Here is a 19,947-nt window from a genome sequence, read left to right as displayed (position 1 = left end):
ATGAGCCCAATCTGCTGCCGTGCAGAGTTCGATTCCTTTGCTTAACACATGCAGTGTATATATAGCAGCTCTTGCCTGCTATTTCAGACCATCCATTTATCAGTCATGGCCAGCATTTAGGGCTCAGGAGGAATTCCCCTGTGTGTATCATGTATGTATAACAACTCACATTTGGCATGGGATTTGTTGGTTTTGTATTTCCAAACCTTTGCTCTGATGATCTATTTAAACTCTACATTAATATCCTTATTATGTTCCAGGTTTAGATTTTTTTTTTTTTTTAAGCAGCCATAAAACAAAACCCAACTTGAGCACGAGTCAATTCACATCTTACTTCACAGGCCAGTTTGCACAGCCTGCAGTTAGCATCAGTAGCATTAACGTTTGTTTCAAGTTTTACACCTCAGCTCCTACAGTGCATAACAGATCAGGGGAGAGCAGGTGTAAAGATGGATCTGAGCACAGCAAAAGCATTTGCTTTGTTTCAGGGTATTTCCAAGATCTTCCCCTCATCATGAGTTCTCATCACTTCATGTACCATGCAAGAAAGACGGAAGTAGAAAAGCCTGACCACACTTTACTAACTGTTTGGAGCAGTTGAGTTCTGCCTCCCCAATACATTTACTTCCTTCCCCTCCAACACAAGCACAGGGAAGCCAATGTAGGTAGAATTTATAACATCCGCAGGCTATCTGGGGAAAAAGGAATCCAGCTGCAAAGCAGCAACACTTGGAGAGATTTCATTCAAAAAGCTATATCCAGAACAGGGAATTAAATTCTCTTAGAGATCCTGACTGCTCAAAAGTAAAACAGAAATTGAGGCAGGAAGACACCCAGTGATATTTTATTCATTTTGGCTAGAAGCAACATTAAAACAAGCCATACACTGAGAAGTTAGCATTTGCTCTAGGGACACAGAGGTATGAAAATAAGGATTCCGCAGAACAGCTTAAGTGGCAACAAGACTCATGCCTAAACCATGTAACCTGCTCAAAAGTAGGGAAGTTGAAGCACAGAGACTTCCATACCTGAAGCCCCAAAACAGCAGTATGGGGAGCATCACACGGGGAATTTTACGAGGCCTTGTGAAGGTAGCAGGAGGATGGCAACTGCAGAAAGCAAGCTCAGGTCCTCTAACATACATATAGCAGGAAGCAAGAGTACAAGCATATGTCTGCTTCACTCCTGCGCCACAGGAGCGATGACAAGCCAGGAGACTGGGCCAGTTCCCACAGCTAGCTCCTGGTGGTTTTACCAAGATGAAGAAAGAGCACAGCAGCAACATAAGATGTGCTGTGGTATGCATAAAGGTGAGAAACATTCACCGGTGTCATAAGAGCCTGAAAGAGCTGCTCCCATTCACCCAGCCCACCGCCCCTCACATGAGGCTGCAGAACTGGGACTGGCAGGACATTCACAATTTTAAGTGAGTGGGTCAATCATATCCTTATTATATCTGTGTGAAGCCTGTCTAGGATAAATGTGGACTGAAACTTACACGACCACTACAGATGAAGTCTCCAGCACTTAAATTAGGTAACAAAATTGAAGGGTTTAGAACACTAATTAGCCGAGATGGCTTCTTGAAGTCATATATATTAAGTAAGAAGCGATATCTTCTTGTTTAGAGATACTATTTTATCTTCTACTAAAAGGTTATGTTTCTATTCCCACCGAATGGAAAGATCCAAAATCTGAGGTCACCCAAATCTTCAGTTCCCAAGTACCAAAAAAAAAAAAAAAAAAAAAAAAGAAAAGGTGGACTAGACCATTTAAGCTGCCTGTTGCTACCTAAGACACAAAATAAAATCAGATATGACTCTTCCTCCCTTCCCCCCTCGCTAGTTCAAAATGAAGTATCTGTGGAATCTTGCTCAAACCAACAGCTAAAGTAGCACTTCTGGGGAGAGAAGAGAAAACCCCCCTCAGGATGTCCCCTCTTCTAGGTTCAAGCACGACTGCATGCACTCCAAGATCCACGAGAAGCTGGTGAGCATGTTTATGCTATGCTAGGAATGGCTCTAAACCTTTTATACCCTCTCACTCTAAATAAGACCGTTATTTCTGTTAAAAGCAGAGCCCTCTCAGTCGTACTGGAAACAGCTTCTTGTGCCTTGTCAGAGACAAAGATGGCTTTAGGAGTACATTTAGTAGACAATGTGCTGTTAAAAAGATGCAAAGAGAAGCACAGATAAAAGCTGATGTAGCTGGCAAGTCTTTATTCAGCTGCTGAGATGTTATAAAGGCAACTCATAAAAAGGTAGAGAAGTAGCACAAGAAGAATTTAAATTTCTAGAGTCTTTGGAAGTTACCTAATTATAAGGAGGAGCAATCTATTCGAATAGACCACATACAGAAAAAGACAAAGTCTAAAGTTGCTGAAAAGCCATTAGACTTATCTTCAAAAGATACCCCGCCTAAAACCAGCGCGAGGTACTCTGCAGCAGTTTGTTTAAAGTCTGCATTTTACATTCTAGCCTATGCACTAGAAACCGACACACAAGCACAATTTTGTTTAAATTAGAAGTCATCGGATTATCTTGCTTTTGTGCACTGCAGCTCTTGAACAGAAGCTTAAAAAAGCTCAAACCACACCTTTGGAAAAAGTCTGTCTTCTCCGCATTGTCAGGAAGATTACTCAAGTGCTCAGCAGCACCCTCTAGCCCCCAGACTTTAAGAAGGAACAGAGAACAGACTAGGCTCTTCAATTGAGCAAAGCCTACCATTCATAAAAAGGGGGTCCTTTAGAGCTGAACAGCAACGATGCAGTGCTAGAAACCGATCCAATCTGAAGACTACTCTGTATTTTTTGGCCCTAAAAGATGTAAGTATTGTTTTAGCTAAAATGAGAATATTTGGTAATTATTGATGCACAGAGGTCCCTTCCATCCCACGCTCTTAATTACATTTACTTTAATTGAGTATTTCTATCCATTGGGGGCGGGGGGGGGGGGGGGGGGGGATGAACGACGTTAACACGCCCAAGTTAATCAATTTGGAAGGCTACGGTCGTCTCATGAGAAATGCCCTTGATAAATTAGCATCGAGCATTAGGGAGACACTTACTTTAAAGCAATTCAGAAATCCTTGACTGTTTTATTTGTATCAGCACTGTTTTGCAATAGGTGTTTGCGTTGAAGGCTGAAGGAAAGGCTCAGACAGCACTGCCTTTCCCTTCCCGTTTCTAAATAAAGAAACTAAATAAAGAAACGGCCACCGATGCCTTCTATATTTCGCTCCCAGCCCTTGGAAACTTGCAGTGTTTTCCCTGGTGGAAAACTCCCCAGATTCTTCCTATGGAAGCGAGGCTCACACCAAACCTCCTTAAATATTTCGGCTACACTTGATCCGATGCACCGTCTTCTCCCAGAGGAAGCGCCCGTGGGCACCGCATGGGCTGGCGCAGGCCGCCTTCGGTGTCCCCGTTTGGGGGGGGGGGGGGGGGGGGGGCGGCCGCGGGCCCCCTCCCCGGCCCGGCCACATCCAGGCACGGCCCGGGCTGCCGAGCGCCACGGCCGCGGAGCTCCTGTCGCGATTCCGCACGGCTGGCTGCGAACTGGTCGTGAGACTTCGGGGAGGGGGGGGGGAGAACTCCTCCTCCGCCCGGCTGGGGAGGGGGGGGGCAGCCCGCAGCCCCTCGGGGCGGGCGGGCCGAGAGCCAGGGCGCCCCGGGAATCTGGGAGGGGGGAGCCAGGCTCGGAAGGGCCCCGCCACCTCCCCGCAGGGCCTGCGAGCCTGCCCCAGGGCTGGCCCCGGGCCTTTCGTAACCGGAGCGGAGGGAGCGCGTTATGTCACCGGTTAGGTAACGGGCGCGGGAGCCGCCGCAGTGACGGCACTCCTCCTCCTCCCCCCCCGCCCCCCCTCCCGGCGCGGCCGGGGCGGATGAGGTGAGGCGGCGTTAACCCTTCCCGGGGGCGGGAGCGGCCTCCACCCGCGGGGAGCGGGTCCCCCAGGAGCGGGGCGGGCTTCCCCCGCCGCCCACCGGAGCCGGCGGGGAGCGGGGCCGGGCTCCCAACCTGAGGCGCGGCGGCGGCGGCGGCAACGGCTCCCAACGCCCGCACCCGCCGCCGGGCCCCAGAGGCGCCGGCAGGGGGAGCTGCGGCGCCGCGGCGGGAACGGGGGAGACCCAGACGACACACGACACGCACAGACGACACACGACACGCACAGACGACACACGACACGCACAGACGACGCCGTGCTGCCGCTTCCCCGCGCCCACGCGTGATGGCTCTGCCCCTGGCGATGCCACGCCGAGGGAAGGGGCAGAGGCACCGCAGGGAAGCTGCGGCTCGGCGCGCAAATCTCACGCGAGGCCCAGGGTTCAACAGGCACAAGGAGCAGGTTTTATCCTTACGCATTCATCCCGGTACATCCGTGTCACGGCGCACAACGTCTTCAATACTCTGACGCTAAAAAAATGCGCATTATCGAGGTGCTGGGGCCCCGCTCCAGGCCAGCGGCCGGCGCTGCTGGAGAGCCTGGCTTCCAGCAGGACCAGCTCAGGGCTACCAGCGCTTTCTCCACAGCCCAGCCCGCACCACGCTCAGCTGCAGCAGCAATGTGACACAACAGAGCCCAGAGAAGAGAAGGCTGTGAGGACACCTTATTGCGACCTTCCAATACTTAAAGGGGGCCTACAGGAAAGATGGGGAGAATCTTTTTAGCAAGGCCTGTTGTGACAGGACAAGGAGTAACAGATTTAAACTAAAGAAGAATAGATTTAGACTAGACATTAGAAAGAAGTTTTTTACAATGAGGGTGGTCAAGCACTGGAACAGGTTGCCCAGAGAGGTGGTAGAGGCCCCATCCCTGGCAACATTCAAGGTCAGGTTGGATGGGGCTCTGAGCAACCTGATCTGGTTAAAGCTGTCCCTGCTCACTGCAGGGGGGTTGGGCTAGATGACCTCTGAAGATCCCTTCCAACCCAAAGCATTCTATGATTCTATGAACAGAGTGTTTCCTGCACCTCACCGCCCCGCCCCACAAGTCTCCCCAGTTGGCTTTCACAGAGGATGCAGCAGAGCCTTCACCCTTGACTTGACGCCAACAGCGCTACGTGCTCCCTGTCCCACACCCACGGCAGCAGGGCACACAGCCCTGGCAGAGGGGAGGACCCCGGGGCCAGCCCTCACTCCACAAGAACTGCAGGTCCCATTGAGCCCTGGCTCCGTCAGGGAGCACAGGCACAGCACTATTTACCATGTCCTCAACACATACCCTGTTGCTGTCAAGGTGGAGACTTCTACAGATACTTCCACCAAGAATGCAGCACACCCCCATCAAGCTCCACCACAACCTCCTTCCAAGGTCTTCATTGCAATCTCCCCAATGCCCTTTTCATTTACAAAGTCCTCCACTCAAGTAAGTGCTGACAGGGCTCTTCAGCTCCTCCCAAGCAAGTTGACCTAGCACGGCTCAGAAAAAAGGAAGCTCGGAGGAATTTCCAGCAACATCCTTTGTCCAGAGATGTAATGCCATAAAGGGAGAACAGCATCCATCAAACACCTGGATGCTCTGGAAAGCAGCACCCACAATAGGTTGCACCCCTCTGGCTCCCTGTTTGACTTTATGAACCTCCTGCCCCATCCGTCTTTTTCTATTTGCTGCTCTTCCCCCTTTTTGACATCCCATCCTTGCAGCTCTCCTATCCCAACTTCGAGGGCTTTTTGATTTAGAAAGGTTTACAGCTTCCACTAGAGGAACAAACAACAGAAAAGGTTTCCAGTAGTACTCCCCCCACTCCTCTGAGTGGGACTGGTGGCCTGATGTTGGACTTCTCCTGGTTCAAGAAAAAACCCTCCTTCAGAAGTCAGACTCTAGGAAAAGCAAAAGAGGTTGCTCTTGCCACCTCAGCAAGGCTGATCTTGGTACCTTTAGTCCACTGGCCAGAACCAGCCTGCCAAAACAGCTTTATTATCCCCAGGTCCTGCTAGCCTCTTTCTCAAGAGACCCCCTCAAAACAGCACAAAGCTCCCCCACTGCCAGCAGGAACTGTTCCAGCAGTTCTGCTTTCTGCTGCTCTCCTTTGGGTCCCACAAACCTTTCCTACAGCATGGTCAGACAGCCAGTGCCACCTCACCAAAATATTGCTGTCCCAAAAGCAACAGGACATGTACGCGGACATCAGCACTCTGAATATGGGCCAACTGGGGCACAGCACCATCTGGTCAGGTCAGTGTTAGAGGTAAAGCAGCCCACCCCACCTGCAAACTAATGTACTACTGAATTTAGGAACATCATTCATGTTAAAAATGGCCATTGTGAAAGTAGCTTGCATCAAAGTTAGCAAGGCACCTTAAGACAAAAAGAACCAAAACACTGACATTACTGCTCCAAAATTTAGGAATAAGGGCAAAACTTCGGACTGCAGAAAATCCACCACTAATAAGACTATATGCAGGACAGGACCAAGCATTAAAAGTTATGATCAGCATCCCTTGCTTAGTGGCATACCATACTACTAACTCCCCCAAAAGTAAGCCTTTAAAAGTGAAAATATAAATCAACTTCTATAGAAAAGACTATCTTAAAACAATATGCACTTACAAAATACATTCTTAATCTACTTCCCTTATTTCTACAGAATTTGTGCTGAGAGTAAGTTTGAGAGGCAAAAAAAAAAAAAAACCAAAGCTGCAAGGAGACAAATTCTAGGTTAGTTTATAGAGACATGGTTTCAATCCAAAGCTTACTGACAGTGACTGAAACAAGCTAGTCTATACTGGTATGTCACGCTAACATTTCTCTGAACAAATGCACTATTTTCATATGTTGGCAAGGTAATGTTTCATATCAGAACTTCTACACTTTGATTTTAACCACAACCAGCAACAGCATACAAGTGAGCAATCCAGCTGGGATGAGATCCTACCACAATTCTACATAGCTGGCAGCTTGAAAATCCACCTCTTTCTTTGTAAGCCAGGAAAGTTTAGTCAAAATGACTTTGGGATGAACAGATTTCCCACCCCCCTCACGTTTTCAAACACTGTAAAACATCAAGATTTCAGTTCCCAGAACTAGAGTTTTAAATATAGCCAAATACTACTGGTATGTCCCTAAGGCTAAGTCCCCACAGAAAGAACAGACTACTAAAACTACTGCGTAAGGAGTGGCTTCAAATTTTCTTAAAATTAATTCCATAACTAGCAAATCAATACAAGACCATTATCCTAGTCTTTGAAAAGGAAAGGAGCTTGTTAGCACTTGCTAGAAAGGATCTCCAAAACTGTACTCTCCAACTCACAAACAAGCTTCTCGGCATACCCACAAGAGGACTGTGTACATGCCACCCACCTTGACCCACACAGAACCGAGCAAAACGAGACTTTGGAATAGCCCATCAAGATGCGGCCAAGCAACAGAAGTGACAGTTTTAGGCTCAGTTTAAGCCAGCGTAGCTGCAGGATGTCACCCAACCATCCACTCCTACCTGCTTCCCCAGCATCTGTTCACCAATTGCTTTTCAGGCAAATCAGCAAGCTGATCCAGCTAACCCCACGGCTGGTCTTTCTTGCAGAGTCAGTTGTCAGCCACGCTAACAAGCAGACCTCACTCACACCACCACCACCACATACTGACTAGAGGCAACAGCGACTAGAGCAGAAGCAATTCTTTTGGCAGCAGTCTGGTCTTGGAGCAACTCAAGCTGACCACTGAGCTTAACTGCATCCTCAACACAGTTTCATGATACTGCAGAGTTTCCCTTCTGTTGCACCAGCACTGGAACTCATCTGACCCACAGTAAAGCCGTCTAAGGAGCATAAATAGCCAAAAGCAATCAGACTTCTGCAGGGCAGACTCCTTAGCCAGATCATCACAGAACAAGACAAACAGCAGTGCCAGCACAGGGAGGAGAAAAGCAGAAGAGCTCTCCATATACCTCCTTCTCTCCCCACACCGAACAATCAGATCAGAAAGCTGTGATGTAAAACCACGCACTCAGTCTTCTTGTGACTGACAATATCTCATTTATAAACTGGCATGACTTGAGAGAGGCAGCAAACTGATTCCAGTGCAAAGGAACATGAACGAGGCCCTGGAGGCTGGAGTGAACAAACACCCAGACCATGACTACAACTGGCAAAATACATCAGAGGTGAAGAACCAGTCCAGCAAATGGAAGATCTTAGATCACAATCTAGGAACCAACACAAAGCTGCAGAGCACCAAAAGTTTTGACATAGATCTGAAGACAGAATTGGGACTACCAGGACATGGAGACTGAGGTAAAAAGTTCATATTAGGACAGGTAACTTGCCTTTAAGCACAACTGTAAGCTGATCAGAACACACAACCCTTTCTGCCACACCAAATAAACACTGGGTTGGACATGCAGGACACCTGAGGGCAGGAACAAACACTAAGAAACCCTAACTCTAATCCCTTGTTCAACTATTGACGGGGTAGCAGCTTCTTCCAGCAGTGCAGCGATCCTTTACTGCCCTATCCTTCTCCTCGCTGGTTGCTGCTTCTCCCTCCCGTTAAGAGATCTGACTCATGAGCTGTGCTGAATCACTTCTACTCAGTCACACTCCGGAGATGGAAAGCTCCTGTGGCAGATGGAACTCAGACACCAGGAATACTGGGCATATACACCTCTTGAAGAAAAAAAAAAAAAAAAATTGTGAAAACTATTACTGAATAACAAGTTTATAGAGCAAATGCCTTTGCTGGCAGCATAAGAATCCTGATGAAGGAAGGAGAGGGGCCAAAGTCCATGGGAAACAGGTCAACCACAGGCTTCAGAAGAGATACAAGGGAAGAGTTTTGCAGGAACAGACTGGCTGGACACAGATGAGGAACATGGAACCGGGACTTGTTGGAACAAGGATCCAGTGGTGAAGTGGAGTATGGAGAAGAGCAGCGTGCAAGCATAAGCAAGTGCTGGCTGGGTCACAGCAGTCACACTGTAGATAATTCTCTGCCTTCTGCCTTCCATACCTACACACACCTTTGCACACCTCCGCAAACCTCTGCGTCTAAAAGTAGGGACTAGAGGCTTTGGAAGGAGACCAGACTCTTTAGTTGCTGCACAACAGTTTCTTCCACTGAACACCACAAACCTTTGCCCCACTGAGCTCATCCCACACCTCCCACTCCCCTTCTCTCATTACAGCTTTTCTCCCTTTCTGCTTCAGTGGTAGTCTTCTAACACACATGAAAATCCTCCAGAAAATCTTTGTGATTAACGTGCCTAGAGCTGAGCTCCTCACCCCTGCTCTTCCTTGCCCAACAAGTGTAGAGCTTTTCAAGAAATGGAAGTGCAGCTGTCCCTCAGGTACTGTCATGACTGATGCAATACAACCTCCTAGGACACTGTAACTCACGATTACTTAAGAGGAGAAAATAGGAAGGCGGTAGAAAAGACAGAAGAAAAATCCGCAAGCAACCAAAACCAAATCCTGTGCAGTCAACTAGACAGTAAGTGCTGCACATACACAGACCATGCCTCAACCTGAGCCACGCAGCTGTCTCCCACCCTCTTTGGGACAATCAACTGAGTCATGAGAGGAACACAAGAGAACCCTCAGGAGAGAAAGCAGCAGGGAGGACAACAAAAATGGAAAGAGAAGTACAGGAAACAGAGGGACAGGCACCGTTTTCCCTGAGGCTCAGCTTCTGGACATCTCATGTCCAGCTTTAAGAACTGCTACACAAGAGGTTTCTTTCAAAACCTGCAACCAAACCCCTGGATTGTAGGTGTCACCATCTGTTGCTGAGGGCAGGGGAGTAAATTAAAAGCTCAGTAGGAAATTTTGCATATAGCTCTTTTCCAGTGTTAGCTGGAGAAGCTTGTATTGTGGATCTGGAGTTCAACTCTGCTAATGACTCACCCAGTGGGTGATGGTGTACTGCTCTAGACTTCAACTCCAGGAATCTGGGAAGTTGCACGGATTTGGAAAAAAAAATACTACATTAAGGTTAAATAATCAGGAGTCAAAAAATCACAGATTTAAGGTAGAATCCTTTTGTACAATTAAATGTACTGCAGGGGAAAGAAGTCAGAAAGCCCTAATTCTAGCATTTTCAGATATTAATGTACTCAGTCTGAAAAGTGTTTTGCTTTACTCTGGGAACCTAGGTTTCCTAAAGCCTGCCAGCAAGTGAGCAACAGAAGTCATCTGAAGTTACAAACAGCAGCCTTAAATCTAATTAGGCAAGTGATTAAACCTTGCAAGCCCAACACAACATGAGATGCTTTACCTACTAGCTATGCTGTTTATCCCAAATTTGTGTTCATATACAAGCCTAAAGAATCACATTTGGCATTTCTGTTAAGAAAATGTCTTTCCTAATTATTCTACTATCATCCCTTCTATAGCAGAGATCGTCATCCCAACCCTATGGATTAGGAATGAAAATATTCATAAGATCAAGAACAACAACATGTTTCACCCACCTACCAAAAAATAATTCCCAGGTGGTAAACTACTGCAGTTTTCCCCAAACCCCACTCTCAGCTCTGCCCTCACACCCTCAGGACCTCCTGCGAGCTCACCTGTTCCTTACACAGGAGTGCATTATCCAACTGGCTCTAACATCCAGCACAGTTCCAGCTGGACTGCTTTGCTGGAGACACTTCTGTGCTCCTTGCTCCCACACAAGGCCTTTCCTTGCTTTCACCAGGGCACCTCACAGGTTACCTTCCCAAAGGGAAGGGAAGTACACTAGCCAAAAAAGCAATATAAAGAAACTGGAGCAAGATACTACTCCAGATTACATCCTTGCATAAACTCCCTAGTTTTAAGTAACCAGTCTCCATTACAAGTATTCCTACTTTAAAATACACAGAAGGTTGAGAGAATGAGCTAGCTTAAAATAACACGGCTATTCATCACCCAGGCTAATAAATTTTCAAGCACTTCCCTCTCAGGCTGTTTATCAGAGATGGGTATTCCTTTCACCTTAATGCAAACAGCATCTGTCCTCCACTCACCACTAGCTTTTTTTTTTTTTTTTTTTTTTTTTTTGAGGTGGAGAGACCATACTACAGCATTTAACTAACTCTCCTTCACATGCGTGTCTGTTCCTGCAGTTAAACATGGCAAAGCCTGTTCATATTCTGGTTCAAGTTCCCCAGTGACATTAGTTCTGCATTATTGAACACTTCCACCCAGAATTTCACTTGAAAAATAAAAAGCACCTCTCAAAAAAAACCAAACAAACAAACAAAAAAAAAAACCAGGAGAATGGAAGTGTTCACACCGAATCAAACTCTAGAGCTGAAGATTACGAGCCTGGTTGATGCTGAGGTTGGCGGTGCCCACATGTACAATTTTAGTCTCACCAGGTGCTGTCACAGGCCAGAAGTGAAGTGCTGAAGCCCATCAGCAGCGATGCAGCAGAACCAGAGACAGGACTCTGGACTTCCGGGCTCTAAGAATTTGCTCTCCCTCTCCTCTTCTGACCAGAGAGTGCAGGAAGGAGCACTTAATGCAACAAGTGTTGAGCAATCCTACCAAGCAGACATTTTAAACGTTAACTTCATGTGCAAAGGGAAACACCTAAAAGAAGCAATCAAGAAGCAGAAAGCCAGCAAAATTGTAGAAAACAGAGTAGAGTATGGCTCACTCCTTGTATTGTCCAAGAAGCAAAACTAATTTTAGGATATGTTAGTAGCAGTAGCCTATGTAAAAAAAACTTAGAGAACCTCCCTGACTCACTAAGAGCTGCAAGGTCTCAAAAGGAGTTGCAGCCCACTGAAGCACCACGCAGTGCGAGCTGCTGAGCCTAGAGCATACAGGGTCAGAGATCCCACCTCTCCTGGGTTGCTCTGAAAGAGCAGAGCTTGCTTAGTCCAACAAAGAGCAGGCTGGGGGGAGACACTGGGAGAAGTCTTCTAAATTACAAGCTATGAGTAGGATTGATGGCTAAAGGAAGACAGCTAATTTTTTTACCAGACAAAATTTAGGATGGATACTGAGAAACGTTACATGGTAAATGGGAAAAGAAAAAGCCATACACAATGGAGCACAGCACTTCTGGGAAGTTCAGACAGGATTAGGACACTTGCACCAGATCGTTCCCAGTGCAGTAACCCTTCAGAAGCAGTTTGCCAATAGCCATACAAGAAAACAATACATGCTCCAAGTCCAGGATGCAACTTTGACTTGAGCTGTCACAATCCAGAGTTATAAGCAAGCTGGCGTATTTTCACATGTTCTTAATGTTACTTTTTGGCTTGACAAATGCCATGCTTTATTTCATAAAAAGGTAACAGTGTTTGTGTAGTGCCCAAAATTGAGAACAAGACGAGAAAACCCTCGCCACAGATCCAAAGTGCTAAAGATGATAAATCCCTGAATAAGCGATTCTGCTAAAGAATGAGAGAAAACCAAAAGCTCTCCCCAAAGCTCCACATGCACCAGCCAAGCACTCAGGTGCAGGGAAAACAGGGAGTTGCGCAGAGCCTCTCCTCTGACATTCTGCAGAGAGAGCAGTGCTAAGAGAGGTTGGAACTTCCTTCATTTCCCCACTAAATACACCCTCACCACACATTGCACTAGGTTGGCTGTTTTAATCTGCAACAGTGATTTGTGACATGGTCTGTCAACTACCAATGCACATTGCCAAACACCTGCAAAGTGAGACTGCACTCATTTGTGCAACAGGGATTGCAACTTATTTGCAGACAACAAAAAAAGCCTTCAGGTAACAACTATTTCTAACTAAGGACCTTGAAAAATGATACTGCATGTGAAAGCTGCTCAAAGTTATCAACAAGTTACCACCTGCTCAGCACTAAAGTGAATGTTCTTTGTATGGAGTTCTTAAATTGCCATTAAAATCATTTATCGTCCAACTTATTTCATTAAGGTTGGCCCAAGAACTTCATAAGGATCAGGGCCTGTTTTGTAAGACGCTGTTTTCATGGACCACAGGAAGCATAATCTTATAGATGGAATCTAACTCAAACCATTTACAAGCACAAAATCCAGCTTGTCACTTCTTCCTCTTCATGTAAGCATCACATCTTATTAATCTAAGATTGTTGTTAAGGTTTGATTTAGAGCTTGTTATTACCCCAACTTCCTAGTCAATAAATAGAGTTTGGGAATCACTCCGCATATTCTGAGTTTTTAAAAGACCTGACCATAAAGACACAAATAGGTATCTACTCCACTGCTTGTGTACCCAGTTACATACATTTTTCATGCCTCCCACAGCGGCCCTGGTATACAAATAGCTATTTTTAGATGCTGGACTATGCAGAGCCAAATGTAGCCCATGTTAAGTAAAAGAAGCCAACAGGAACAGGCACAGAGGCTCACCCAGCTTTGCAGCTGATTAAAGAACTTATTGTTAAACATTTACACAGGAAAAGAACGGTTTAAGACTGAATAAGGGGGTTTTGTCTAAAACCCAGTTACAGAAAGTTACAGGCAGTTGCGAGCACCATCCTGATTAATGACCTCTTACAGATTCTTTTTTAAGAAATCTAGAGCAAATTGGCCACATTTAGTTATTTTTGCCTGTTAGTGAATAAACTCCAAGAAGCTTAATTAAGGCAAGCTCATCTTCACAAACATTTGTTGGCCCCAGTACAACTGTACAGCTGTATTCACCACATGAGAAAGCATCATTGCTATCAGACATTTTGTAATCACTAAATGTGCAATTACTCAACCATGCTTGTATCAAAGGCACTGGGGGAAGAAGTGGACCCTTTTCTAAGCCACTGTGAGTCTTAAAAGAAAACAGGACTTTTGAGTGTCCTATGGCCAATTACACAGCCAAAATAAACTTTGTTTCCAGTTAACACATCGGTTACAGCAAATTGGAAAAGAAAATATTTCTAATTAAAGTATTTGCAATTTTGAGCCAGGAAAAAAGAAAGAAAAGTTTAAGTATCCAACATGACCACGACGTTAGAAGTTTTAGAGCATCAGATCACTCCAACTTGTAGTGCCGGTGTATTTGGAACATACGAAGTTGATTAGTTGCATATACCAAACTGGTCTGATCTCACAGCTGACCCTGCTCTGAGCAGGAGGTTGGACTAGAGGCCTCCTGAGGTCCCTCCCAGTCTGAATTACCGTAGGATTTTGACTTCGTTTCACCAAGTTACTGAAGGGAAGGGGCAGAAAAGCAATTTCATCTTTTCCAGAAAAAGAGGCGGCTTCCTAAAATAGGAGATACGGCAACTCTCCAAGCGGGAGCTATGACAGCAGCAGACGGTTCCCGGCTCCAGACACTCTGCACTTCAGAATACACCCAACTGTCAATGGCAGCGAAGCGAGGTGGCTGCCTGCCACCACCATCAATGGGACACTCTCATCCAACCTAAGGAAATACCATTATGGATCACAACCACCAGCGCTGCCAACAGATCTGCCTGTCTAGAGGGAGGCAGGGGAATAGCCACGTCTTTGCTGTATTCTTGGTGATTTCAGAATGACTCGGTGGCACCCTGCTCCTGTTGAGTCTGTGGTTTACTTAGCTAAACTGTTTTCCAAGCAAGGCAGCTGTTCTTATCTTTTGTTACCGCTTTATGAGGCACACTAAAGCTACAGAGCCGTTGATCCAGGAGTTTTCACTGTATTCGCTCTCAAGATGCACCCAGAAATTCCACATTGAGACAACATCCACCCAACCCCCACCACTGCACAGTAGCCAAAACTAAGCCAGATGTGAGTTATGGGGAGAGAAAACCAGAATAGCTGCACACAGACCTTCACGCATAAGCGTGACCGTAGAAAAAGCAACTTTTTGTCGAAACAGCTGCTATTTAAAGTAGTACAGACCTAATTTTCTCAGAGTACACTACCAGTTCATGTAGTTCCTCCTTCTCACATCCTCCTTCTAAATACCAGGCAGAAGCAATTGCATATACGCAACCAAAAGCCCACTAAGAAAACAAGGAAAGAATTTGCAACTCAATCTCAGACAAGCAAAAGAGTTAAAGGGCAGTAAGGAGCCCTTACAAAAGGGCTTGTAAGGGCCTTCTAGATTTTGTAAAGTTGCTTTCTAGTTCTGCAGTAGAAAGAATGCATTGTCAGGGCAATCACAGCAGCTAATTAGCATCAAACCCATTGGTTTTTAAAAGGCCAGGAGAGGAGGAAATGCACTTCTTCCCACAGTATGACTTAGTAATTTGCCAGTTCTCAAGGTGACCCAATATATCTGCAGCTGTGCCTTCATCCTCCTTATCCATGAGGAGAGCAAACAGAGAGCCTCCCCAGCCTATTGCTGTGCCACAATGCACTTCAGGGCAAACCACCCCAGTGCTTATTCAGACTGAGAAAACCTCTCCTCATTTCAGCTGGAGACCACAGCAGCTACCCCAGTAAAGCAACGTCTCGCCTGCATCAGCAGCACGCAGAGGACGTACAACAGCTAGCTGATGATGGGCACATGTCTTTCTACAGTGACAGCTCAGGTCCAAGTTAGCAGGCACCATCATCCTATTTCTCCATCCTCCTCGATGGTGCAGCAGTGCTCCCACTTCAAAACAGGAGTAATAAACACAGGGAATTTAGCTGTACTGCCAACAGTCCTCTTCCTCCATGCCTTGAAGATCGCCATCATGGCAAAGAGAAAGAATAATGTTTGTGAACAGCCATTGGCCAGATGTAATGGCCTGCTGCTGCCTGCACTTGGATGAAACAGTGACAGAGGACATTTGCATCGCAATTCTCCATTCATGGGATGTTTGAGGACATGACTGAGGAAAGATCTGTTGTCTACAGTTTGTGGTTCCAGCTGATAAGCTGGCATTTGGCTCAAGCACTGCAAACTTTTTTTTGTGTGTGTTTGAAACAATGCAGAACAAGCAAAAGTAACCACCGAGACTTCTGTAATGCACCACAGGTCAGCAGGCAACTGATAATGTAGTAATATATTCAAAACCAACCTTAAGAAATCAAAGAGGCTTTGGGTGTCCTGTGCCAACCATATCTTTAACAGGCACACCACTTCTCCAGCTGGAAGACACGGGCCTCAATCATTTGCACATAATGCTATAACTTGTGCAAAGCACTGCTGCTGTATTTCAAGCCTATGCATGCAAGACCCATGACATGCTCTGGGATGATGTACGCGGCCAGTAGCATTGCTGGCTTATTGGTGTCCTACACAAGCAGCCATTCAATTACCCAACCACATCTTCACACGAGTTCTGTGCTGGCTCTTGCAGAGGTTACGGGGAACCGCATTCATTCATAAGCCCTGCACTACCAGCTTGTTGTTGGGCTGCTGTACCCACAGGTCTGCTGCCTACAAGCGGCTGCAGAGTCTAAGCACTCGATGCTGTCCTACTCCCCTTCAGGCAAAGAAGTACCTTTTGCAGCCTTTTAAACTATCAGCTCATCTCAAACTCACAGCTCTTACAGTTTGCAATTATTTTTATGGCCCACCTTATCAATTCCCAACCGGACACAGGACTTCCCCTTCCCACTGCCTTTGGCAGGAGTGGATTTGAAAATTCTCTCGGCCTGATCCGTCACACTGGCAGAGAAGCCCTTTCGAATTCCTCATCACTACTTAAAAGCCACTGTAGCAGCGTCAGACTAAGACGGAAGAAACGGTCTTTCCCCAGCACAGCTCCTGTGACTAGGAATGGGAAGAACTGAGAGAAGTTAGCACAACGTAGCCCCGACAGTCCCCTAGCAATGCGCTCTGCCATACTTCCACGGTGCTCCTGTATTTCTGGGACGCCAGCTGAATGCTGCGGCCGCTCCTCCTGGCCATCGCTGCTGTCGCCCCTTTCAGCGGGGCCGGCCACTCGTGCTGCAGCCCTTTGCTGAAGGGCCCCGGGCTGCAGGCAGCCACGTCCCCGCATTCAGGAGGGGACGCTCCGCAGGAGGAAGGGGGTGGTGGTGGTGGTGTCGGGGGGGGGGGGTGGCACAAGTTTCACGCAGCCCCTCTGTTCGCAGCTCGCCCTGGCACGCCTGTTCCCTCGCCCTCCAGCCCCCGCGCTCCGCAGGGCTGGCAGCGGAGGCCGCCGGGCCGCGCACCGCCACCGCCGCTCCCCCGGCCGGACGCGGGGCCGCTTGGAGCCGCCGGAGGGAAAAGCCCGCTCCTCCGGGGGCGGCGGGGGACGGGGCTGACGTGACGTCAGCGATGAGGTGCGAGGCCGGCGGGCGCGGAGGGGGCGAGCGCGCATCGACCGGCGGCGCCGGGAACGGCTGCGGGCGGCGGGAGCGCTGCCGGCGGCCCGCCCCGGGCGGGCACCGCTCTGCCGAGCGCCGGCCCCGGGCCCGGCCGCCCAGGCCAGGCCAGGCCCGGCCCGAGCCGAAGTTCGAACCGGCCGGGTGCCGCCCGAGGCCACGAGTCCCAGCAAACAGCGCTTCCCTCCGGCCCCGCTCCGACCGGCGCCCTTCCGCGGGCAGCCCCAGCCCGGCTCCGCGGGGCCGCGCCCGGCGGAGAGGCAGCACCCGCCGGCCCCTCGGCCGCTGCCCCAGGCCGGCCGGCCCGCCCGCGGACGCCCCGGTTCCCCCGAGGGCCCGCCCGCCGCCCGCCCTCCCCGCGCGGGGCGCGCCCCGCCCGCCTCCCCGCCGGGCCGAGGCCGCCGCCGCGCCCCCGCGGAGGGCCCTGCCCCGGCCCCGCAGCGGAGCTTGGCGGGAAGAGCCATGGCGGGGGCGGCGCGGCGCGGCCCGGCCGGGACGCGCACTCACCTGCCCAGGCGCCCAGCGCCGGCCCCACGGCGGCGGCGCCGCTGCCCAGCACCCAGACGCGGAAGCCGGCCAGCAGGCGGTAGGAGGCCAGCACCGCCGCGTAGAGGGCGCCCAGCGCGCCCACCCAGTAGAGGAGGCCGGCGGCCGGGAGCGCGGCGGGAGCCACCATGCTGCGGAGACGGCGGCGGCCGAACTGAGCCCTCCCGGCCACCGCCGACCCGCAGCCGTCACGGCGCCCGCCCCCGCTCGGCCGCGATTGGCTGAGGGGCCGCTCAGCCACCCGGTAACCCGGCAACGCGGCCGGCCCCGCCCGCCCTCGGGCCGCGCGGCCCCGCCACGCTGCTGCCGCGCCGGAAAGGAGGGGGGCCGCGAGCGAGCGGCCACACGCCCCCGTACTACTTGCGGCCTGCGCCCCACGTGGTCGGTATCGCTCTCTCACCGCCATTGGCCGGCGGGGATGGCCGTCAACCGGCGGCCGTGCCCCGATTGGCCCTGCCGCCGGGGGGTCTCGCAGGATTGGTGGAAGACGCGGCCTCTCTTCCCACCCCCACCGACGTCATATGAGCCCATTCATAAAATGCTCAGGCTCCGCCTCGCACCCGAATACGTCCCGCGGTTCCCCCCTCCCCCCGCCGCGCTCCCCCACGGGGCGCCCCCGCGCTGCGATCGCCACGGCGGGGGGGGTCGGGGCGGAGGGGCCCCGCGGGCAGCGGCGTGCGCCCCCAAAGCAGGGAGCCTGGCAGCGGGGAGAGCCCGTCCCGGGGAAAGCGGGGCTGGGCGTCACAGCCCAGCTGCCGTCACACCCCGCGCACGGCGGGGCTGGCAGCGCCTGCACGTCTGACCGGCCTCGCTCTGCCTCCCCCGGCAAGATCCAGCGCAGCGGAGGCCGCTGGGTTGGGAACCCCTGGACTCGGGAGGAGCGTGGGGGACACCTCTGACACCCCCCCCCCCCGCCCGGCGGCTCTTCCCACGGTGGCCGAGAAGAGCGCAAAGCTCCGCTCCCTTCCCACCCACCCCCGCCGCCCGCTAGGGCCTTGCCACCGGTGGCCCAGGCCCGGGGTTTCTCCTTCCTTCTCAGGGACACCAGCCTGGGGGCGGCGGGAGGCGGACACGGGAGGCTGAAGCCCTGAAATCGCTCGCGGTTGAGGTGTACTGCCCGAACGGGCTGAACGGGCGGCAGCGGCTGAGGAAGATGGAAAATCAATGGCGACTTGGTGCAATGTCTGGGTCAACTGAAACGCCAGCAGCAGTGGAGGCGGAGGAGGCTGCTGTTTTCAAAAGTGGACTTTTGCAACTCTTAGTGTCAACATCTTTTTCTAGAAAGCAAGCCTGTTGTACGATTTATTTGACAATGACCTCGTGACAAGCAGTAAGAAACCTTCTCTGGATGAGGTTTTTCAGAGATCCACATCCATCCGAGTTGTTAACGACAGGTAGCATAGAGGATAGTTTTACGTGTTGCCTTTCCTTTCTCCCCTGCCTCGGAAAACAGGTCATACCCAAATCCAGCTGCTACTGCTGAAGATCTCCAAGCTCTACCAAAGCACCATTCTGCTTCAGACTTCATCCTCTTTCCATGCTGCTCTGACACTTAGAGAGCCTACTTTGGCCTTCCCGGATACCCCCAGGCAATCCCAGCTGAACCCAAAACAGTCACAGAGTTGATCTTCTTCATCCACCAGTTTTGTTACGTTGCTCTTTGCCTCCCTCACTCGCTGGCTCTCCAGCTGCTGCCACAGCCACTCAAGCTGGTGGCACTCATGTTCACGGGTCTCTACACGTAGCTTTGCCAACAGCCAGTTTTCAGAAACCTCCAGCTGTCCGTGCCCTCCTTGCCTCCGCTAAAGCGCTGCTGCCAGGCTGCAGCCCCTTGCCGGCTCCCCTCATCCACTCCTTTGCGTTACTTTCCACACGCCACGTTGATGCTGGAGGCAGCCTCTGGGAGGTCATCTGCCAAACTCCAGCACGCTTCAGATCGAGCTTCCTTTTACACATCCCACTTCCGCAGACTGCCTGCTGTAAACTGAATGGATTTACAAGCCATCTACAATTCATCTCTCCTTCTCCCATTCCACATTCCCTAACGTTTGCCTGCTTGTTCTTCATGGGACACGAGCTCCTCGATGCAGGGATTACATTTTTCAGAGTTTGGAAATATCTTGTATTAAGTGCTACCCTAAATGCAACAGGTAAGTCATACCCTGAGTGTTGCCCCTTGAGGTCCTGATCAGATCATGGTGCCATGTGGATGCAGCTACAAAGACTACTGCAACCTCAAAGCTCTCATTTAGAAACAAGACACTTTCGTATGACATCAACTACCTGA

At 50.1% G+C, this 19,947-nt stretch overlaps 1 protein-coding gene across 1 annotated transcript in view; it reads right to left on the bottom strand.

Moving 5' to 3' along the window:
• Nucleotides 1–18,066, bottom strand: part of HSD17B12 (hydroxysteroid 17-beta dehydrogenase 12) — a 94,436-nt gene extending 76,370 nt beyond the window's left edge. The window contains 3 exon segments of the mRNA XM_075712669.1: nt 17,622–17,795; nt 17,798–17,984; nt 17,986–18,066. Of these exon segments, the coding sequence (XP_075568784.1) occupies nt 17,622–17,795; nt 17,798–17,984; nt 17,986–18,066 (442 nt within the window).
• Nucleotides 18,067–19,947: the final 1,881 nt, after the last annotated feature.

This window comes from Pelecanus crispus, chromosome 6 (genome assembly GCF_030463565.1).
Source record: "Pelecanus crispus isolate bPelCri1 chromosome 6, bPelCri1.pri, whole genome shotgun sequence".
Lineage (NCBI taxonomy): Eukaryota > Metazoa > Chordata > Aves > Pelecaniformes > Pelecanidae > Pelecanus > Pelecanus crispus.
Note: the sequence above shows the minus strand (reverse complement) of the source record. Positions and strands in the feature narration are given on the sequence as shown.